The 22,431-nt window shown below is 43.0% G+C and overlaps 3 protein-coding genes and 1 long non-coding RNA gene across 9 annotated transcripts in view; 2 read left to right on the top strand and 2 right to left on the bottom strand.

Annotated features, from left to right (window-relative positions):
- The window catches only part of LOC140292301 (uncharacterized), a 148,407-nt gene extending 146,388 nt beyond the window's left edge, over positions 1 to 2,019 (top strand). Inside the window, exons 3-5 of one of the 6 annotated variants that reach the window (XM_072379483.1) lie at positions 341 to 428; positions 1,454 to 1,532; positions 1,695 to 2,019. In XM_072379483.1, the coding sequence (XP_072235584.1) occupies positions 341 to 428; positions 1,454 to 1,532; positions 1,695 to 1,928 (401 nt within the window). In that variant the 3' untranslated portion in view covers positions 1,929 to 2,019. Of the gene's footprint in view, positions 1 to 314; positions 429 to 1,453; positions 1,533 to 1,694 lie in introns of all 6 variants that reach the window. The other 5 variants (XM_072379481.1, XM_072379482.1, XM_072379479.1 and 2 more) reach the window with 5 other exon arrangements.
- Positions 2,006 to 9,808, top strand: LOC140290814 (NLR family CARD domain-containing protein 3-like). Its single transcript, XM_072379373.1, has 6 exons — positions 2,006 to 2,012; positions 2,067 to 3,849; positions 4,257 to 4,430; positions 5,913 to 6,210; positions 7,673 to 7,754; positions 7,881 to 9,808. The coding sequence occupies exons 1-6, from the start codon at positions 2,006 to 2,008 to the stop codon at positions 8,414 to 8,416; spliced, it is 2,880 nt and encodes a 959-aa protein (XP_072235474.1). The 3' UTR covers positions 8,417 to 9,808.
- A 3,263-nt stretch (positions 9,809 to 13,071) lies between these two features.
- LOC140290798 (Fc receptor-like protein 5) lies at positions 13,072 to 16,447 on the bottom strand. Its single transcript, XM_072379372.1, has 5 exons — positions 16,329 to 16,447; positions 15,509 to 15,651; positions 14,201 to 14,467; positions 13,606 to 13,887; positions 13,072 to 13,349 (listed from the first exon to the last, which is right to left on the bottom strand). The coding sequence occupies exons 1-5, from the start codon at positions 16,445 to 16,447 to the stop codon at positions 13,072 to 13,074; spliced, it is 1,089 nt and encodes a 362-aa protein (XP_072235473.1).
- An 861-nt stretch (positions 16,448 to 17,308) lies between these two features.
- Positions 17,309 to 20,751, bottom strand: LOC140292594 (uncharacterized). Its single transcript, XR_011912574.1, has 3 exons — positions 20,679 to 20,751; positions 20,420 to 20,455; positions 17,309 to 17,416 (listed from the first exon to the last, which is right to left on the bottom strand). It is a non-coding gene; the product is annotated as an uncharacterized lncRNA (long non-coding RNA).
- Between the last annotated feature and the right edge of the window lie 1,680 nt (positions 20,752 to 22,431).

Here is a 22,431-nt window from a genome sequence, read left to right as displayed (position 1 = left end):
TGGCACACACAGATAGGTTTATGCCGACCGTGACAGAATGAATCTGATCACACAAACAGTAAAGACTAAGTCAGGAAACCATGCTGAAAGCTCAGAGCTTCAGTCTTCCTGTTTTCTCTCAGTAAAATTACATCCAGCTTCCAGTTTCACACACCTGCTGACGTCTGCCTGCAGAGTGGCAGAGCTGCCACAAGGAGGAGCTGTAACATTGTTCCACAGCAGCCACACTGACTCTCTGACAGGCCGTCTCACTGCAGACTCAAACACTATCACTGAATACTTTAGTTTGAAGAAAACAAGTGTTTTTCTCTCAGGATCCATCAGAGACTCAGACCTGAACCTGGAACCAGCTGTGTGTCCATGAAGAGTGACCGGTCAATGGATCTACCTCTTTTCTTCAAATCAGACCAACATCCATCCTTTAAGAGGTGAGCTGAGTGTAAATGTTGTAACAGAGTAAAATGTAGCAGAGTCAGTTTGAACAGTTTTTATTCCAACATGTGTTTAATGTGAGCTCAGCTCTGTTTCACATCCATTTCTATGTTCATATGTGAAGCGGTGTGTGTTGGATGTTTTCCACAAACACAGCAGTCAAAGAGGAAAGAATGGATGTTGGAGGAGGTGTTTCTGAGTGTCTGTAGGACACCAGCTGGTCCAGCAGGTGTCACCTTTGTGCTTTGGCTCTAACACAGTGTAGGAAGTGTGAAGCAGCTGACTTCTAAAGTAAAGTCAGGTCTGTTTTAGGTGGTTGAAATATAGACAAACAAACATGGTTTTGAATATCTTATAAGATTTTCAAAAATATCCTTTCAAATGTTTTGTCATCACTTGTCTTTTTGTCTTTTGAGTGCAGTGCTGAAATTATTTTGTGTTCTTTAGAAAGCTGGAAAAACCAGGCTCACCTGAACCTAAACCCAGCTCCGAGTGCCAGAAGACTGATCGATCTATAATACATACTCCAGGGAAAAGGCACCACCCAGATGTTCAAATGTACTGGAATAGTTTAGAGATGACAGACGGAAACTAAAGCATTTAATTTATTCTTTACATCTTCAGTACAACTTTACGAACACAGATAAAGTTCTCTCAGTGACGACTCTGTTTTAAACATCTATCTGTCTAACACTGGGAGCATATCAGTACAACCAGTCTGATCCAAGCACACACTGGCTCTGGCTGCCCTGCTCCAGGGCACTTCAGCAGGGAGGGAAAGCTTTCTGAAGGGGTTGCTGAGAGCTGTTGGACCCAACCAAAGTGAGCTGAAAGCTCCAAGCAGCTGCAGACTGAGCTGTTGATTCTCAGTGGGATCAGCAGGACTAGTAAAGCTTTCCCACTGCAGGGAGTCCTCTGATTCACTGTTCACATCCACACATCACTTCATGGAGCTTTACCTTGTGTTTGTCTCTGTGTGGACGGACAGAATGTGAGCTCATTCTTCATGATTCCTCCACAGAGTGGACCAGCAGAGCTCAGAGGTTCCCAGTGGTCAGTCTGCCCAGCAGCATCAAACACAGCTGGACTCCATATTTATGGTCTGTACATGTACAACAACTACTTTTCCATCTATTCCGTTCACAGTCATCTCCATGCTGCACTTTGTAGACCAGTGGATTGTCAGTGTGTCCAACATGGATCTGATGTTTGGCTCCATGATTTCAGTCTGATTGGCTCATTCATATAGTATTCTGTTCCAGCTGCTGGAGGACAACATGGTCACTTTTGTGAAGGAGGAGCTGAAGAAGATGCAGAAGGTTCTGAGTCCAGTTTACCCAGAATGCTTAGCGAGTCAGAGGGAGGATGAGGATGAAGAGCAGAGGAGCAGCAGAGAGGCATTAGTGAAGATCACAGTTCACTTCCTGAGGAGAATGAAGCAGGAGGAGCTGGCTGACCGTCTGCAGAGCAGTAAGAGGATTTCTCTAAAGATTTAACCTGCTGGATAAATGACACATTTACTGATGTCTCAACACACAGAACAACAGATGTTCAAATACTTATTCTCAGAGAAATGAAAAGTTTGAAGATTTTCTGTGTATTGTATTGTCTGATCTTATTTGTTGTTTATTTAGAACTTTTTGACCCAGTTTTCCAACATAAATCTGCTCTGAAGAAGAAGTTCCAGTGTGTGTTTGAGGGGATTTCTAAAGCAGGAAACCCAACCCTTCTGAATCAGATCTACACAGAGCTCTACATCACAGAGGGAGGGACTGGAGAGGTCAATGATGAACATGAGGTCAGACAGATTGAAACAGCATCCAGGAAAGCAGGCAGAGCAGAAACAACCATCAGACAAGAAGACATATTTAAACTCCCACCTGGAAGAGATGAACCAATCAGAACAGTGATGACAAAGGGAGTGGCTGGCATTGGGAAAACAGTCTTAACACAGAAGTTCACTCTGGACTGGGCTGAAGGCAAAGCCAACCAGGACATCCAGTTCATGTTTCCATTCACTTTCAGAGAGCTGAATGTGCTGAAAGAGAAAAAGTTCAGCTTGGTGGAACTTGTTCATCACTTCTTTACTGAAACCAAAGAAGCAGGAATCTGCAGCTTTGAAGAGTTCCAGGTTGTGTTCATCTTTGATGGTCTGGATGAGTGTCGACTTCCTCTGGACTTCCACAACAAGGAGCCCCTGACTGATGTTACAGAGTCCACCTCAGTGGATGTGCTGCTGACAAACCTCATCAGGGGGAAACTGCTTCCCTCTGCTCGCCTCTGGATAACCACACGACCTGCAGCAGCCAATCAGATCCCTCCTGACTGTGTTGGCATGGTGACAGAGGTCAGAGGGTTCACTGACCCACAGAAGGAGGAGTACTTCAGGAAGAGATTCAGAGATAAGAAGCAGGCCAGCAGCATCATCTCCCACATCCAGACATCACGAAGCCTCCACATCATGTGCCACATCCCAGTCTTCTGCTGGATCACTGCTACAGTTCTGGAGGATGTGTTGAAAACCAGAGAGGGAGGAGAGCTGCCCAAGACCCTGACTGAGATGTACATCCACTTCCTGGTGGTTCAGGCCAAAGTGAAGAAGGTCAAGTATGATGGAGGAGCTGAGACAGATCCACACTGGAGTCCAGAGAGCAGGAAGATGATTGAGTCTCTGGGAAAACTGGCTTTTGAGCAGCTGCAGAAAGGAAACCTGATCTTCTATGAATCAGACCTGACAGAGTGTGGCATCGATATCTCAGCAGCCTCAGTGTGCTCAGGAGTGTTCACACAGATCTTTATAGAGGAGAGAGGGCTGTACCAGGAGAAGGTGTTCTGCTTCATCCATCTGAGTGTTCAGGAGTTTCTGGCTGCTCTTCATGTCCATCTGACCTTCATCAACTCTGGAGTCAACCTGATGGAAGAACAATCAAAGTTTCAGGAGTCTAAATCACTAAAAGAGACTCTCTTCTACCAGAGTGCTGTGAACAAGGCCTTACAGAGTCCAAATGGACACCTGGACCTGTTCCTCCGCTTCCTCCTGGGTCTTTCACTGCAGACCAATCAGAGTCTCCTACGAGGCCTGCTGACACAGACAGGAAGTAGCTCACAGACCAATCAGGAAACAGTTGATTACATCAGGAAGAAGATCAGTGAGAATCTGTCTGCAGAGAGAAGCATCAATCTGTTCCACTGTCTGAATGAACTGAATGATCGTTCTCTAGTGGAAGAGATCCAACGTTACCTGAGTTCAGGAAGTCTCTCCACAGATGAACTGTCTCCTGCTCAGTGGTCAGCTCTGGTCTTCATCTTACTGTCATCAGGAAAAGATCTGGATGTGTTTGACCTGAAGAAATACTCTGCTTCAGAGGAGGCTCTTCTGAGGCTGCTGCCAGTGGTCAAAGCCTCCAGCAAAGCTCTGTAAGTACAGAGATAAATGTGTTTTAAATATTCTGTTTACTTGTTAAAAGCAGAGAAAATTTTTAAAAAAGTTATTTCTCAGATAATTTCAGTTTGTAGATAACACAGATTCACAGCAAACAGTTACATCAGATCAGTTTACATAAAGAGGAAAGAAACATGCTGCAAGAATGTCAACACCTTATGAATGATTATTCATTTTATTAGAAAAGTTAAATTAATGAGTGTGAGCGTGTGTGTGGTTGTTTGTCTCCTTTGTCTATGTGTGTCCCTGTGATGGACTGGCGACCTGTGGAGCATGTACCCTGCCTCTGACCCAGTGACAGCTGGGATAGGCTCCATCCCTATGATCATGAGTTGGATTGAACGGGTATAACTTCATTCTTTCCCTGTTATTCTCTCCTTAGACTGAGTGGCTGTAACCTCTCAGATGAAGGATGTGCAGCTCTATCCTCAGCTCTCAGCTCCCAGTCCTCCAGTCTGACAGAACTGGACCTGAGTAACAACAACCTGCAGGATTCAGGAGTGAAGCAGCTTTCTGCTGGACTGAAGAGTCCAAACTGTAACCTGGAGGCTCTCAGGTCAGGATTCATTCAACTGTTCAACTTCTGATCATTTTAATTCTGCTTTACAGTCATGGATGAACAGCTGACCTGTTCAGGATGGTGTCTGCTGTTGGTGTCTTTTTTTTAACCCAGTGATGGTGTTTAAATTAGAATTTTTCATTATATTTTCAAACGTAATTTTTTCTCATTAGTTTTTAATCACAGATGATTTTTTAATATTTCTTTTGACTTTGACTGAAAATGTTGTTGGAGACATGCTCTAAATGATCTTTCAGATTTATTTGAATTCAAACAGCTCTAAAGTGTATTAATGTTTGCACATGTGACAGACTGTGAGAAAACCAATGTTCTCTTGATTCCTTTGTATAACAAATGTTATGTTTCAGCAATCATAGCAGGAAAAATCAATACCAACAACAATACAAACTAAACTATTAAAAAAAGTGAAATTACGACATTGAGGTAACTCACCAACTCATATGAATGTTTGCACATCAGAGCAGACCTTGTTCTCAAGTGTTTCCTGAAGAATCAACAAACTCCTCATAAAGACCTAAGACAGGGTTCCCGTGGGGTCTTAAAAAGTCTTAAAAGCATTGAATTTATGAATTTGGAAATAATACCTTAAAAACACTTGAAAATGTCTTGAATTTTTATATATGGGTCTTAAAACTTGTGCAATATGTAACTTCTCCGTATTGCATTCTCCTCAGAAGTTTCACCACTATTATTTTGATTAAATAACGTAGCCTAAATAAAGAGTGGTGGTACCAATAATTGAGAACTCAACTGCTCCGGGTCTGATCACGTCACTTTGCGACAGCACGGGCCACCAAACAGACAAGGACACCAAGCCAAGCAGAAGCAACACAAGAAGTTTGTTTTTAACATTAGTTTACCCATTTCATGTTTTATGGGAAAATGTAAATTTAACGCTTGGCGAGAAATGCAAGCATTTTGTAACTGGTTAAAACCGGTGGACAACAATGTAGTCCAGTCTTTTTTTTTTCACTGTTTGCAAAAAAAAAACATTCAGCTTGGTACCATGGGCATGAAGGCTTTAGAGTCTCTGGATAAAAGTGTCTGTTAAATGCATAAACATCTACAGGAAACTGATTACAGAAAAGAAAAAAATCTAACTGAGAAAGTTTGTCAGAAAAATGTTTTTAACTCAGTCCCAGTAACACTTAGACTGAGTAAGTTTGAGAACAAATTCTGACTATATAGGGACTGTAAACACAATGAAGCATCTACTCCATGTGGTTCTGGAACTGCTCTCAGTTTACTTTGGGGATGACGTGAGGTTTTAGGATAAATTTTCAGGAAAGTGAATTAATATACAGAAGTTGGGGTCTCCAATTAAAACAACACCAAAATAAAGAAGAAGTGTTCAGAGAAGGTGATTCAAACACTGTGTGTGATGTCACATTTGATCACATTCAGCTTTAGTTTCAGAGCAGGTCTCTCAGTATCTGCCGTTTGTGTTGTTTTCCGCAGCCTGTCAGGCTGTCTGATCACAGAGGAAGGCTGTGCTTCTCTGATCTCAGCTCTGACCTCCAACCCCTCCCATCTGAGAGAGCTGGACCTGAGCTACAACCATCCAGGAGACTCAGGAGTGAAGCAGCTATCAGCTGGACTGGAGGATCCACAGTGGAGGCTGGTAACTCTCAGGTATGGAGAGGTCTGCTGCAGCATCACACAATGTCTGATGGAGGAGGAAGAGATGTTTTCTGTGCTTCACTCAGCCCTGTGTTTTTCCTTCATGCTGGTTTCTGAGTTTTATATGAACCTAAATGTAGGAGCCTTTTTCCTTTGTTCACTCAGGCAGATCTTTACACAGAACATTTAACAGCTTTATGTTAGCCTGCAGCACAAAAACATTAGTTTCAGCATAAAGGTTGAAAAACTGTGTGAGACTGTTTTCCTCTTACAGAGATACAGCTTACATCTCACTATGTGATCATGTTCATGTTAAACATCAGTCAGCTGTTCACCTGTCTGAGTAAGAAGTATTTGACTTGTTTACAGCTTGTACAAAATTCTGCTGTGAGTATCATGACAAGCATTGACAGAAGAGCCTACATTACCCCCGTCTTAAAATCTCTTCATTGGCTTCCTGTATTTTAACGCATAAATTATGAAATTTTGGTTTTGACATTGAGAGCGTTGCATGGACAGTTTCCTCCCGACATCTGTGAACTGATCCAGCCCTACACTTAAGATCGTAGCTTGAGATCCTCTGTTCAACATCTATTGATGGTCCCTCACACTCGCTTTAGAACCCAAGAAGACAGATCTTTCCAATCTTTCACATTTTCCTCAAACAGCCTCTGAAATGATGAAGAATTCATGTTGGATTCTATGATGGACAGTTGACCAGGCCTTGCTTCAGACCCAAATCTTTACTTTTACAGCTTCAGGCTTCACTGTTGGTTTAAAGTACTTCTGCTCAAATGTTGCTTTTAGTTTACACCAAACAGGTTCCCTGTTACAGTGTCCAAATTATAAAGTTTTAATGCCATCCAAAATTATCCCAAAGTCCAGGGACCAGATGCATAAATCCATTCATCCATTTTCTATACCTGCTTAATTCATTCATGGTCGCAGGAGCTGGAGCCTATCCCAACAGCCACAGGGTGAGAGGCAGGGTCCACCTGGGTGGGTCTAGATTCCATCTCACATACAGATATACAAACCACTCATACAAATGTTCCTACATTAAATAAAGAGAATTGCACACTTCACACATTCTTCAGACCGTGCACACAAATATTTTCAGTGTAATTTAAGTCTGATCTGAAGTGGAGATGAAACTTCTGAAACGTCCCATACTGTCCACATACTTTGATAACTTATTTCCATAACTTCAGACACAGTCCGCTCCTTTTCCTTTCACCGGCTCATGAGCTGGTTAGAAGTGATGACGAGCAGCGAGGGAGGAGAAAACCTCTGTAAGGAGGAGGAGGAAATGTCTGCCAGCATTAGCAGGTGTCCCCTTAAAACAGCGTGGATCTGTCAGAATGATGGAGGGTTATCATGTCTTTTCTGAGATAAACGGACCACAAAGAGAACATACATACCAGCAATCATCTCCTGGTTAATGCACAGCCTGTAAGGAAACATATTCAGCAGATTCAGAGACTTTATTCATCCAGTTAAAGGGATATTTATGTGTTTTTTAAATGGGGCTGTACACTCTTTCTCAGTGTAGAACAATGTGTGTGAGAGCCATGTAATGTCCATTTGCATGCTGAAAGAGACTGTGCTGCTCTGACCCCCCTCCTCTTTTCAGGGTGGAGCCTGCTGGAGAACGATGGTTGACACCAGGTCTGAGGAAGTGTAAGTGTGTTCTTCATCTGATTCATGACATCCAACCATCTTCACACTGTCACATCACTCATTGATCAAAGTGAACAGATGATAGATCAATAACTGCAGCTGGATTGTGTTTGTTCTCTCCATCAGATTCCTGTCAACTCACAATCGACACAAACACAGTGAACAGAAAACTGGAACTGTCTGACAACAACAGGAAGGTGACACGTGTGGAGGAGGTTCAGTCATATCCTGATCATTCAGACAGATTTCATGACTGGTCTCAGCTTCTGTGTAGAAATGTTCTGACTGGTCGCTGTTACTGGGAGGTCGAGTGGAGAGGAGATGTTTTTATATCAGTGAGTTACAGAGGAATCAGAAGAAGAGGAGGCAGAGAGTGTATGTTTGGATACAATGATCACTCCTGGAGTTTGAGCTGCTCTGATCGTTTAGGTTACTGTATCTGGCACAAAGACATACGAACATCCATCTCCTCCTCCTCCTCTGTCTCTAACAGAGCAGCAGTGTATGTGGACCGTCCTGCTGGCACTCTGTCCTTCTACAGAGTCTCCTCTGACACACTGATCCACCTCCACACCTTCAACATCACATTCACTGATGAACCTCTGCATCCTGGATTTGGGTTCTGGTTCTGGCCACTTGGTTCCTCAGTGTCTCTGTGTTGAGTATAAAGAGTTTCCTCCTGTCAGAGAATCACTGTTGAACAGATAGTTCAGTCTGTACATGTCTGTCTGTTTCACTCAGAAACACCTTTTCAGATTCATGGATTCAGTCAGTTTCTGTTTGAAACTCTTCTAAATGATTCCTTGGAAACTTCTTCCTCTTCCAGTCCTTTAAAGATGGAAGCTGCCATTCTTCCAGGATGTTGTTTTTCTGTGTGTTTCCAGTCAAAGCTTCACACTGAATATCAGTATGTTGTGTTTCTCTGCAGCTCACTTCCACTGAGACCATTCAGTTGCTGTCAGCTGCAGTTATTTTGCTGCACATGTGACAAACATATTAGAGAGGAATCACTGAGCTGCAATCAGCCAAGATGAATTTCCAACCTGCTGACAGATCTTCACTGATTCTGTTCCAATGAGCAGAATTTTGCTGAGCAGCCATGGTTCATCCTGATGCTGTGCAATTATAGAATTAGTGATTTCTGATCTCAGAAATTTGATATTTTACATGATTTTTTGAAGTCTCAATGTTGGACTTTGTATCTGAAATGTCTAATTTTTAAATTTTTCCAAAAATCACTTTTTCTTTTTTTTACATTCAATTTGTATTTAGTATGTGAATGTTCACTTTTTTTTTTTTTATAAATCGGAAACTCCACTTTTTTTTAGAAATTGTATCTGAAATATTTTATTCTTTTTAACATTTCTTTATACACTATTTGTCACTTTTATTTATTTTACTCTCAGTAGATTGATACAATTGTTACTTCGTCTTTGGGGACATTGAGTTTTAACAGATTTTTCTTCCAGAGTATTTGACACTTAAAATTGAAATTCATTTTAGATTTAATAGGATCCTAAGCTATTTAAACTCCTCCACTTCAGGCAGAGACTCATCACGGAACTTGAGGGTATGGTACAACATGAGGGCCAAAATTAAGACTATTGAGCACCCGGCGGTGGCTTCATACGTGTCACAGGCTATAATTCTGAAGCCAGCTGCTGATCTGATCAATGACAAGAGTGCACCAGTAACTGAGAGGCCGATGTTTTATTTAGGGTGCACCCAGTTAAGACATTTTAAAAAAGGGAATAAAAGTAACTGCCGGTAGGGTTTGTAAATTGTTTATTTTCTTATGTGTGTTTAATACAGTATTGTATAAGTTCACCTGTGTTCCTTTTACTCGTTGGAGTGTCCAAGCTTTTTTCTTTGAGCACGCACTTGACTTGAGAATCAACTCTGTGGCGGAAAAGCCTCTGACGTAATTGTGTCTGTCTTCTACATGATGCGCTGTACAGCCTTATACAAAGGATATTTTTACACCAGTCTGGTTTTAGCTAGCTATATACTGTTGAAATTAGAAAAACCCAAACTCAGACAGCATCTCCTATCTTAGCACTTACCCTGTACTTCCCTCTACAGTGTCTTCCCTGTCAGCTCTGACAACTTGTTTCCTTCTATGAAGCTATAATTAGCTTTGATGTTAGCTGTATGTTATATCCTCATTTGTCAGTCACTTTGGATAAAAGCGTCTGACAAATGCATAAACAAAGATCGGGAATACTAATTGGTCTAACCACAGTACATGTTTCCACTGTCTGATGGTCCATCCCAGATGCCCCTGAGCCCAGAGAAGTGGACGCCACCCCTGGACGAGGTTAACATAAGGCTTCTTTTCTGCACAGTAAAGTTTGTGAATGGAACTGTGTATTGTAGTTCTTGACAAAGGTCTCCCACAGTGATCCCTTGTTCACGGCGTAACCTACGGAGATCACGGGTGTCCAGCTTAGGCTTGTCCTTTACACACTGAAATGGGTATGGTTTGAATCCACACTCAGCACAGGCAGACAGGTAGTAAGTTGTTAATGGCTGAACTTATAGACAGGTCCAGTAAAGAGCTGTGACAAAAAACAGAAGGGAACAGACAGAACTCGTTGTCGGAGACAGAAGACTGAGGTAATATCCAGGCCAGAGCTGAAACAGGCAGGTCGGCAACAGGAGATCAGGCCAGAAAGGACCGCTGGAAAGTCTGGCGTGACACGAGAACAATCCGGCACGACGGAGATGACAGGAGCAGTCTTAAATGCAGCCAGTGTTGATGAGAGGCAGGTGCTGCCACAGGTGTAGGGAGTTGGCCTGATGAGTGGGGCGTGGCTGCCTGACAGAGTGGAGCAGAGACAGGTGAGTGGAAAAATACCAGCAGACAGCAGATGAGCAGAATGTGACAGAAATTCCTCCAGATTCCTTGAATGCTTTAATTATATTCTGCACTGTAGAGGGAGAAATATGCAAATCCCTTCCGATCTTTCTTTGAGGAACAAACTGGAGATCCTCTGACCATCTTTGCTCCATAAATACTCAAATAGCAACATTATTATTTGGTACATACATCTAATTCTTATCTCATTGCTGGTATTTAAGCTTCTCCATCGTATTTAGGGTTTTGATAAAATAAGAAATCATCTGGTTCTCACCAGGGTTTAAAATGAGATTGTGGTGGAAATTTTAGTAATGCACAGAGTCAGTTATTTTCTTCTGAGGATATAAGAGGTTTTTATAATAATATCTTGCAAGGGAGAACAACACAGTACAAAATACAGTTGTTCTGACAACTGACCGAAGACACTTCAGTCATAATGCACATTGTTGCTGCATCGCTCCTTGGGTATAGTTGAGTCTTATCTACTTTTCCACCCTAACTACAGTCAAAGTTACACAGACACAGCTGCAAGTACCAGCTCCCCTTCTATCCTCTTTAAAGTGCAGCTTTATCACAGCACACAATGTCCTCGGGAGAAAAGAGAAAAACAGGATATGTTGCTATCTTGCAGGAGGCCATCTGCAGGTTATACACAGTAACACTGAGTACAATGCATGTAAGAATTAAGGGCAGAATTTAGAATGTAGGCAGGGAACACCTCGCCAGTCCATCACAGGGCCACACAGAGACAGACGGTGCTAACCACCACGCCAACGTGAACCATACCTGAATTCTATGAGAATAAATCCTTTGATCTTTACAAGAGAAGATCCATGTTATTAAAGATTTTTTCACATTTTAATATTCCCCCCGGCTGGGGGAATTAGGCAGAACACCTCATACTTAGAAATATGAGGTGAAGTAAAGTTCTTCACAGAGGAAAAACAACACCTGAAAGGATTCAGGCATTAAATGACAATTCAAACCGTTGGAAAATACTGTTTAAATAATTAGATCAAAAGTTTCAAGCATCACACACCAAAGAAAAGACCCTTCCGAAAGTTAAAAAGTCCTTTCTTTATTGTGATGATGAAGAACATCCAAAAAAAAAGCAACACGACACACAAAACAGTCATTTTGTTTGAACTGAACGTGCAGCTGAAGACAGTATTTCAGAAATGATGTTCAGTGGTGATATGAGCCACGGCATCATCATAGTCCAGTCCCTCATCTTCCTCATTTTGTGGAGACGTTGTCATGGAAACAGGTGGTTTCCTTCCTGCAGAGTTTAGAATACATTTTTCTTACTTTTGAATATTTGAAATCACTGTAATGTAACACGTACGGCGTTTCACAGTAATTATTATCAATAATTATTTAAAATAATTTAATGACTTAATAATCAGCTCAACCTTTTAACTGAAGCATGAAAAATAATGAAGTGAACTGAAGAATGAAGTCTGATGGTGTGAAATCAGGAGTTTGATTAAAGAAGTAACAGTTTTAAATGAGCTCAGTTGGAAGCAGTGTCTCAGTCATAGTTACATCCTGTTATGATTTTACAGCAATAAGCTGCAGCTGTGCTGTTAGTAAAGTCACTCCTGATTATCCCCAGGTCTGCTGCTTTGTGCTAATTTGTTGACTGCTTCAGTCATCGCTGAGATGAACTGGTTGTTCATAAAAAACATGTTGGTAGAACACTTGGAGACTTCCCCTGACTCTTGAGTTTTTAAATCACCATGATGTCGGTGTGAGTGGAGCTTTACCTGTTGGTCTGTGTCGATACAAAGACACCACGAGGACGGTGGAGATCAGGTACGGAGAGCAGACCAGGATGTGGCGCCACGTCCAGCGCAGTCGGCGTTGGTTCAGAAACCTTGAGAGCTGGAAGAAAAACAAACACAAACACAGCTCATCGGAAGTTCTAAAATCCCATCCGTTAACAGTCACATCACGAAACAAACGTCATCCTGTACCGACTAAACGAGGAGCACTGTGTCCTGTGGACAACAAACAGGAAGGTTGTTTGAGCAGCTCTGTTTTTATAAGCATACAAAGTCTTTGAGTTTCAGACACCCATAAAAAAGGCTCTTAACCTTTTGGGGCTTTTCCAGGATTTGAAGATTTTACCTTTCTCACCGCAAATGCAACTAAAGCTCAAGAACCCAACAGGTTTTTGATTGGTCAGTCCGGTATTTCATCTCGAAGGCTGTCAAAATGTACAATAGAGACCAAATGGAAGGAAGCACTGCAGCTGAGGGAGTTTTTTATTTTGTGCCAAGAACAGAAGAAAAATAAACTGGTTTGTTGAAGAGCTGTTGTGCTTCAAATGTCATGGTGGTGCAGTAAGATATGGGTCAGATGTGCAGATAACAACTTCATGTAAAAAATAAATATGGTATATTCTGTGTACCAACAGATGGAGTTCTGCAGTGGGGAAGAAAAACTAAATATGATTCATATTTTCATTTGCCAGCATTGATCTTTACCTCTTATCAGCAGCCAGCTGGGTGGAGACTTTTCGTGAATGCTGATGTTACACATGTAGAGGCCTTCATCAGACCTGGTTACATGGTGGAGGGTCATGTGACCTGTAGGCTCAGTCCTGATGGAGGAGCCATCTTTATAGAAAGCAGCTGGGAGGTTGGAGGAAGTGGTCTTTGATCGACAGCTCAGTGTGACGTCATCTCCCTCCATCACAGGGAGGGCAGGACTCTGCAGGATCACTGGGTTGTCTGAACATAGGATGAAAAAATGTGTTTTTTTGTGTGTTTGATATGAAAGGATAGAAGTACATCACAAATTATAATCAGTTGCAAACATTTCTGCCTAATCAGAGCAGACTGGGCCCTGTGGGAGGAAACAGACTTAAAGAAAGAGGAGCAAACATTTTAAACATTGAAGACTGCACATCTGTTCTAATTTACCTCCACAATAAGTTAATAATCATGTAAATGAGTGTTGTATGGGTTTGGGTTCCACTGGTCCTACCGGTTATAGAGATGTTGACGGAGTTGCTCCGCTGCTTTGCAGGAGATTCACACCAGTAGATTCCAGAGTCCTGCTTTTTGGCTATTTCTATGGTACATTCAGCAGAATTCTGGATCCCCAATCCCTTACCACAGCTGGACAGAATGCCGTTATGCAAGAGGAACCTTTGAATCCTCCATCCATGAGAGCTGCTGTTGTTGCTGCAGCTCAGGGACAGTTTGTCATACTCAAACAGCTGAGACGAGTCTGGAGACACTGTCAGAAATGGTGGTTTGGAATCATCTGGGATCAGAGAAAGAGTGGAACTTAGGGTGTACAGCAGCGCTTCCTTAAATGTTCCCGACAGACTCCCAAATACTGTGGAAGCAGTTTATCATTACTGCAGACTTACTGTACATGTGTGCAGACACTGGTTATCTGATGGACTCTTACTGGAAAACATTATGTTGACGTCTAACCCAACATGATCTCATGTCATATCAAATAAATAAAGCCCAACTTACGGTATATTCTGTGTACCAACAGATGGAGTTCTGCAGTGGGGAAGAAAAACTAAATATGATTCATATTTTCATTTGCCAGCGTTGATCTTTACCTCTTATCAGCAGCCAGCTGGGTGGAGACTTTTTGTGAATGCTGATGTTACACGTGTAGAGGCCTTCATCAGACCTGGTAACATGGTGGAGGGTCATGTGACCTGTAGGCTCAGTCCCGATGGAGGAGCCATCTTTATAGAAAGCAGCTGGGAGGTTGGAGGAAGTGGTCTTTGTTCCATTTTTTATTTGACAGCTCAGAGTGACGTCATCTCCCTCCATCACAGGGAGGGCAGGACTCTGCAGGATCACTGAATGTTGTTGACGTTCTGAAAAATGTGTTTGTTTTGAAACTAATAAGACAAAAAGAGACTTGGAGACAAAAGCGACACATGCCGGAGGCTGAAATGAGTGCAGTAAAATAAAGATAAAGGAAAAATTCAGGATCTGAACATGAAAATATGTGTTTTTTATGAAAGGATAGAAGTACACCTGAAAATGGTCTGAGCAATAATAAAGTCAATTCTGCAACAGAATTTATGTCTGAACTAACTGGATGTAATGAGGCTGACTCTGCTTAAAACATACTGATACCCTGTTCCAGCCCTGCTCCACTTCATCCACTGACCTGTCAGACACAGCAGCTTCTGTCACATGTGTCTCTGTCTTCCTGTCTGTGCAGGACTTTGTGCCCAAGCACTCAGTTCCTGGGTTTTACTGGGTCGGTTTGTCTGATTGGAGGACTGGGAAGTGGGAGTGGGTGAGCCAGACACCATACACTGTGGAGCACAGGTATGTTACCCTGGAAACGTGTTCTTTCTGATCCAGGTTTTATCTGCAGTTGTGTTGTGATGTGATGACTTCAAATGAAAAATTCAGTCTCTACCAGGCCAGAATTTGCCCCAAAACATAAATATTTCCAGGCAGTTCCAGTGGGGAAAAGACCTGGGTCAGACGCAGGCTGGATCATATATCCCATCTGGCCTGGGAACATTTCAGGAGCCCCTAGGAGGAGCTGGAGAGTGTCGCTGGGCAGAGGGATGTCTGGGTGTCCCTCATGGACCTCTTGGCTCTGCTACCCAACTTTGTATAAGTGGCAGATGATGGATGGATGAACCTCTGAAATATAAACTTTTAAAATGTTTTCTCTGGCCTTTCTTGGCATTTCTGGTGTTTTTGTTGCTGTCAAATATCAGATTTGAACTGAACTGCATGTTAACGTGTGAAGGTTGTGGTCTGTGTCCTCTGAGCTGAATCCTCTCACAGAGATTCACTTCTCCTTGTTGGAACCCGTTTCCTTTACAACAGCTCATGTGTATCACCTGTAAGTGGCTGGATGTGTGTCTTTAGAGGAGATTAAAGAGTCTCACCAGTGACAGTGATGTTGATGGCGTTGCTGCTGTCTCTGTGTTTGGATTCACACCAATACACTCCGCTGTCATCGGGCTTCAGCGACTTCACGCTGCAGGTGGAGGAGGTCTGGGTGCCCCATCCGACGCCACACTGAGACAACCTGGGAACATCCCATTTGTGTTAGTCATCCACACTCAGGCATTTATCTCATTGTTGGCAGAAGACTTCTGATCAGAGGTGTGGAGTCAGAGGGTTAGATGTGTTTTCTTACCCTGCAGCGCACACACACACACACACACACACACACACACACAATGGATGTAACGGTTACCGGTATTACAGTAAATCGTGGTGAAATGTTACATGATAAATGTGGCAGTAGGCCCTGACTGCACTATGTCAGTGCCTGTCTGTTATTGATCACTGGGCCGGCTGGTGGCACATAAAACTCCCTCCCTCACCTCTGTGGTGATTGCCTGCTGGGTTCAGACTTCCGGGGTTGCCGATTCACCCTGTGTGAATGCCGCTCCTAACAATTCTTTACGGTAGAAAGCTTCTTTATTATTTTTCTGTATGTTGCTGGCTTGGGCTCAACCTCCATGTTTTAATAGGACACCAGTCGAAGTGGCCTGACTCTCCGTCCATCTGCACTCTACAGACTCGGGCTACTTTGTGTAGCCTCTTCTGGTCGGCTGCTTGTCCCAGCGCCAGGTCAGCTGTATTGCCGTTCAGCAGTCGCCTTGGCAATCTGCTGTGACCTGACGGGAATGATTTGATTTATGTTTTACTATTGTTGATTATTTTGTACGTTCAAGTAATTGAACCTTGATTTATTACTTTTGATCTTTTAACTTTCTTTTGTAATTGGCACAGGGCACGGCCAGCTCCTGGTGGTGGATTTCCAGGGTGGTGGTCTTCTGTTGGTGCGTGGTATAATTTCTCTTCTTTTCGTGCATGTTGTGTTGTGCTTTTCTTTTTAGACTACTGCCCTGCCTGTCTCTCAACTCTGGGAGTTGAGCCAGAGAAAACTGTGTCCCTCTTTCTTTGTATATGTGTGAGTAGCTGCTCGGCTTTTAATAATGATCCTTTTATTTTTATATTGTGGAATAAACATGTTACTTCGATGAGTTTGTCTCGAGCCTCCTCTGTGGCGAATTTGTGTAAACCCAGTTTGGGATGGTGGTAATAGCTTTGCTTTACCTTTTTGTCTGCTCTCACTAATCCACATTTATCACCATACTGGTCCCGCCACATAAATTTTACCCTTTATGTTTGAATGAATCTCATTATCTCGGTGGATTATGGGGATATGTAATAACAGCGTCAAGAGAACCAGTACGTTCAGGGACTTTTCCCTGTTTTATACGGCATTGTGGTTTGTTAGGATGAGGCATAATACAAGATTCAACCATCAAGAACACTTCATTATAGAACATAAAACATCCCCATGTGTGCATTTCTGGGCCTTTACTGTGACACCTGTTAACATGTGACACTAAGCTGTCACTTTAGATTTGGCAGCGTTGCCTCGTCGTCTCTTAGCGCTGTTTAATGATCTCATCTGTCAGGCTCACAAAACAGGAAGTCGATAAGCTTCTGAGGCCTTATCTTCACAGCGCAGTGCAGGAGTGTGTGATGAGCAACACACATTTACTCACCTAAGGCAGATGAAATCAGTTGCCGTGGCCGACAATAAAGAAGCAATCCTCAGAGTCAGAAAGCAGATGCCTGTGAGGTCTGACTGCACAGAGTTTGTGATCTGAGCAGTCAAACTCTCTCTGCTGTGACATGAGTGTTGTGCTGGTGAACTCACTTTGTGGTGGATCTCCACACTGTCCATTCACCGGGGCCGAGCTGCTCGCAGCTGATGGAGACGTCCTCATACTCGAAATACTGAGACCAGCTGGGAGTGACCGTCAGGGAGGCTGACGGAGACAAAAAGACAGATTACCATCTTTTCTTTCACTGTATTCTGCTGATGGTGCATGTTTTAAAGGCTCACTTCACTTCTCCGTGTGATTTACAATAACTGGTGATTTTTTTTTCCATCAGCCAGATGCTCATGTACTAAATCTCATTAGGAACAAACATTTCCTCTTCAGATACCTTTGAGTTAAGATGGATGGAAACTTTAACTTAAAACATGTCTCTCTTACTTACACAGTACATTTCCTTACTGTTCTCAGAGGTTCAGACAAACATGTGCAGCCTGAGCTGACAAACACTAAAAGAAACTCACCTGTCTGCAGGACTGAAATTGAGCTACATGAGGTTAATATCAAACACGACACCCAGAAACTCTTTGGCTGTTTTCAGTGTATTTTTGGACTTTGTTGTCTGTGGATGAATCTGAGCAGATTTCATTCAGAGTTCATCTGGCTGCTTCTGGCCTCTGTCTCCTCATCAGTAAACATTACTCTTTAGAAGCCATTTAAAGCCATTCTCCTCAGGGTGAAGCCTCTGTATTCGCTCTGTGAGGTTTTCTCCTCAGGGTGAAGCCTCTGTATTCAATCTGTGAGGGTTTTCTCCTCAGGGTGAAGCCTCTGTATTCGCTCTGTGAGGTTTTCTCCTCAGGGTGAAGTCTCTGTATTCGCTCTGTGAGGTTTTCTCCTCACGGTGAAACCTCTGTATTCACTCTGTGAGGTTTTCTCCTCACGGTGAAGCCTCTGTATTCAATCTGTGAGGGTTTTCTCCTCAGGGTGAAGCCTCTGTATTCGCTCTGTGAGGTTTTCTCCTCAGGGTGAAGTCTCTGTATTCGCTCTGTGAGGTTTTCTCCTCACGGTGAAACCTCTGTATTCACTCTGTGAGGTTTTCTCCTCACGGTGAAGCCTCTGTATTCGCTCTGTGAGGTTTTCTCCTCAGGGTGAAGCCTCTGTATTCGCTCTGTGAGGTTTTCTCCTCACGGTGAAGTCTCTGTATTCGCTCTGTGAGGTTTTCTCCTCAGGGTGAAGCCTCTGTATTCGCTCTGTGAGGTTTTCTCCTCAGGGTGAAGCCTCTGTATTCGCTCTGTGAGATTTTCTCCTCAGGCTGAAGCCTCTGTATTCGCTCTGTGAGGTTTTCTCCTCAGGCTGAAGCCTCTGTATTCGCTCTGTGAGGTTTTCTCCTCAGGGTGAAGCCTCTGTATTCACTCTGTGAGGTTTTCTCCTCAGGGTGAAGCCTCTGTATTCGCTCTGTGAGGTTTTCTCCTCAGGGTGAAGCCTCTGTATTCGCTCTGTGAGGTTTTCTCCTCAGGGTGAAGCCTCTGTATTCGCTCTGTGAGGTTTTCTCCTCAGGCTGAAGCCTCTGTATTCGCTCTGTGAGGTTTTCTCCTCACGGTGAAGCCTCTGTATTCGCTCTGTGAGGTTTTCTCCTCAGGCTGAAGCCTCTGTATTCGCTCTGTGAGGTTTTCTCCTCAGGCTGAAGCCTCTGTATTCGCTCTGTGAGGTTTTCTCCTCAGGCTGAAGCTTCTGTATTCGCTCTGTGAGGTTTTCTCCTCAGGGTGAAGCCTCTGTATTCGCTCTGTGAGGTTTTCTCCTCAGGGTGAAGCCTCTGTATTCGCTCTGTGAGGTTTTCTCCTCAGGCTGAAGCCTCTGTATTCGCTCTGTGAGGTTTTCTCCTCAGGGTGAAGCCTCTGTATTCGCTCTGTGAGGTTTTCTCCTCAGGCTGAAGCCTCTGTATTCGCTCTGTGAGGTTTTCTCCTCAGGCTGAAGCCTCTGTATTCGCTCTGTGAGGTTTTCTCCTCAGGGTGAAGCCTCTGTATTCGCTCTGTGAGGTTTTCTCCTCAGGCTGAAGCCTCTGTATTCGCTCTGTGAGGTTTTCTCCTCAGGGTGAAGCCTCTGTATTCGCTCTGTGAGGTTTTCTCCTCAGGCTGAAGCCTCTGTATTCGCTCTGTGAGGTTTTCTCCTCAGGGTGAAGCCTCTGTATTCGCTCTGTGAGGTTTTCTCCTCAGGCTGAAGCCTCTGTATTCGCTCTGTGAGGTTTTCTCCTCAGGCTGAAGCCTCTGTATTCGCTCTGTGAGGTTTTCTCCTCAGGCTGAAGCTTCTGTATTCGCTCTGTGAGGTTTTCTCCTCAGGGTGAAGCCTCTGTATTCGCTCTGTGAGGTTTTCTCCTCAGGGTGAAGCCTCTGTATTCGCTCTGTGAGGTTTTCTCCTCACAGTAGGCTTTGATAATTATTAATTGGATGTTATGAAGGAATTTATCTGGACCAAGTGAAATAATTCTGCTGCTGTTTTCTGTGGTATTTTTGTTCTGAATGAACCAAACTGTAGATTTGACCTCTCCTAATGTTTCTGTAACCTCCCAGTTGTTAGGTTGGTGTATAATTGGTGACAGTTTATTTAAAGAATCCAAACTGTCTGCTGTTTGTGGACCCTTCCATCCATCCTGATACCCTACTGTAATTACTTTGTCTCCCTTTTAATGAAATTTTTTTTATCTTCCTCCAATAGTCTCATCATGGTGTCTTCATTTCTGGACTGAAGATCAGTGGCAGCAGGTCTTATGGAGGGATGAATCCTCCCGAGAGCCTGGACCTCAACATTATTTAAGCAGTGTGGGATCATCTGACAGAGAACGGAACAAAAGGCAGCCTTTTTGCACATACTGTATGACAAAATTCTAAAGGGTTGTCGTCTAAAAAACGAGGATAACTAATTCAAACAACGATAAACTTGATACGCCGCCCGTACACTCAAAGTTTTAAGTGCAATAGATGGAAAAAAGCAACGAACAAACTGATCCTTTTGTCTGCCACAAATGACTGGCAAAAAAAAAACTGCATCAGCAGGCAACAAACCGCCAGACAGGAAAGGATGAGAGGTGGGCAGCACGCATGAAAATTCCTCAAAAAGAGTATCAAATAAACTAATATTTACAGTTTAATCCGGACACGTGCCCAGTTCTAAACTGGACACGACACTTTAAACACACACACAAGGGTCCAAACTTACCATGACTGGCAGACGTCTGGCAGGAGCTCAACAACACTGAAACATCAAAGTTAAGCCACAGTGTGAGCACAGTGACAGACATGCATCTGAGTCACACACTTCTTCTACGTCATCAGCTGTCACTGAGACCTCAAAGTGTCGCGCTTTAAATCTTCAGCAGAATCAGAGAGCTGGTCCGCTCATATCTGACTTTTGGCTTTACAAACATCAGTCACAGGATTGTTTCTGATTATAATCATTAGTTGTTTTGTCTACTTACAGAGAACAAGCAGAGCTGTCTTCATCGTGTCTGCTGGCTGAAGACTGACCGTGTTGTAACATATGTGGCAGCAACATCCTGTAATGCAAACCACAAGTGGGTATGACGGAGATGATAGTGCAGCACAATATGATAACACTTAATCTGACTATAACCATCACTTACCTACGCTGTCATGTTACAAAAATATCTGCTTTCTGCTGCTTATGTGTATCTGAACTGAGAGTCCCGAGAAAAAAGCCTCACGTCCTGTTTCTGTTCTTAAATCCGCTCATTGAATCAGCTGCTTCAGTAAAATACTTTAATAAAAGGAAATCAAACTATTTCCACATCTCATAATTCGGAGAACAGGAGAGTTGTGCTGATATGAATGCACAGAGCTGACAGTCAACACTGATCTGCTTGTTGTGTCTGATGCAGATTAGATATCTGACTCTACTTATAACATGACAACACAATTTATCTTCTTACTTTCAACATCCACCAGTGAGCTGTGACATTCAGACATTCTGTGTGATTCTGTGTGGCTCATGCAGCCAAAACAGTTCTGATTGGCCCCAGTATGGACTGAGATTTGCAGCTGATCTTTTGTGAGGCCCAGTATCTGTTCAATGGTCTGATTATCTTCAGAAGGATAAGCAGCACGTTGAGCAGAAGGAGTGAATCTAGCTCAGCTGATGAAAGTGCTGAAGCTAAAGTAGTTTGGGTCTCGTCTGTTTCTGACCAAGCTGGTCTTTTGGGTCAAAATGGTGTTTTGGTCACATGATTTAAAATGTGAATAGTTTGAGTTTGAGGTGAAGACTCAAAGTAGGCGTTACATATGTGATGCCTGAGGCCACGTGCTCGTTTGGATGTTTTTTCCAGATTAATAAACTGAAGACTTTCTTTAAACTTTGTTTAAAACCATCCGTCTTCTCTGGCCAAACTGTGGACATTACTGTCCTCAGAGGTGAGTTCCTTCTCTTTGAGATGCAGGTGAACTGCTGAGGAGCAGGTTCTCCTGTGTGGGGCCATGTTGTTGTCAAGTGATTGTTTAGTTTCAACTGTTTAAGGGTTAAGGCTCTCCTCGCTGCACTGGCCTGCAGACACAACACTGCTCAGTTTGTGTTTACTTTCTGTCAGAGTGTGTTGTTGGCTTTGAAATGAGTCAGATTTACCATGTTTCTGATGTATATGATGTAGAGGACCCAGATGTGGAACAGCAGCAGTCAAATAATGTGTGGCTAAAATATTTATAAAGAAAATAAGCAAAAAGCGCAGGTAAAAATAATTGAAGAACACAAAAAGAAAAAATACGACACAGCAAAGAAACCAGAAAATGACAGAAGAGGAGAATGATAATGATGGCAGAAACAGCAAGGATCTGACAGAAGGTGAGATAAACCAAGGGCTACTACCTACTTCCAGCAGGATAATGCACCATGTCACAAAGCTCAGATCATCTCAAACTGGTTTCTTGAACATGACAATGAGTTCACTGTGCTCCAATGGCCTCCACAGTCACCGGGTCTCAATTCAATGCAGCCGACAAATCAGCAACAACTGTGTGATGCTATCATGGCTCCAACCTTTTACTAGCAAGGTGTACCGAATAAAGTGGCCGGTGACTGTATAAACCAATTCATTTCAATCCAATCATAATCCAAACAAATCAAATGCAATTAATTTCAAATGAGTCCAACTCAAAAAAACAAAGTTTCCTATTTAAGGAAACCAACAGATTTCACTGATATCAGTAAATTGATAATTCCAA

This window comes from Leuresthes tenuis, unplaced genomic scaffold, assembly GCF_036924035.1.
Source record: "Leuresthes tenuis unplaced genomic scaffold, fLeuTen1.0.hap1 SCAF_1, whole genome shotgun sequence".
NCBI classification, from domain to species: Eukaryota; Metazoa; Chordata; class Actinopteri; order Atheriniformes; family Atherinopsidae; genus Leuresthes; species Leuresthes tenuis.
This window is presented reverse-complemented; position numbering and strand designations above follow the sequence as displayed.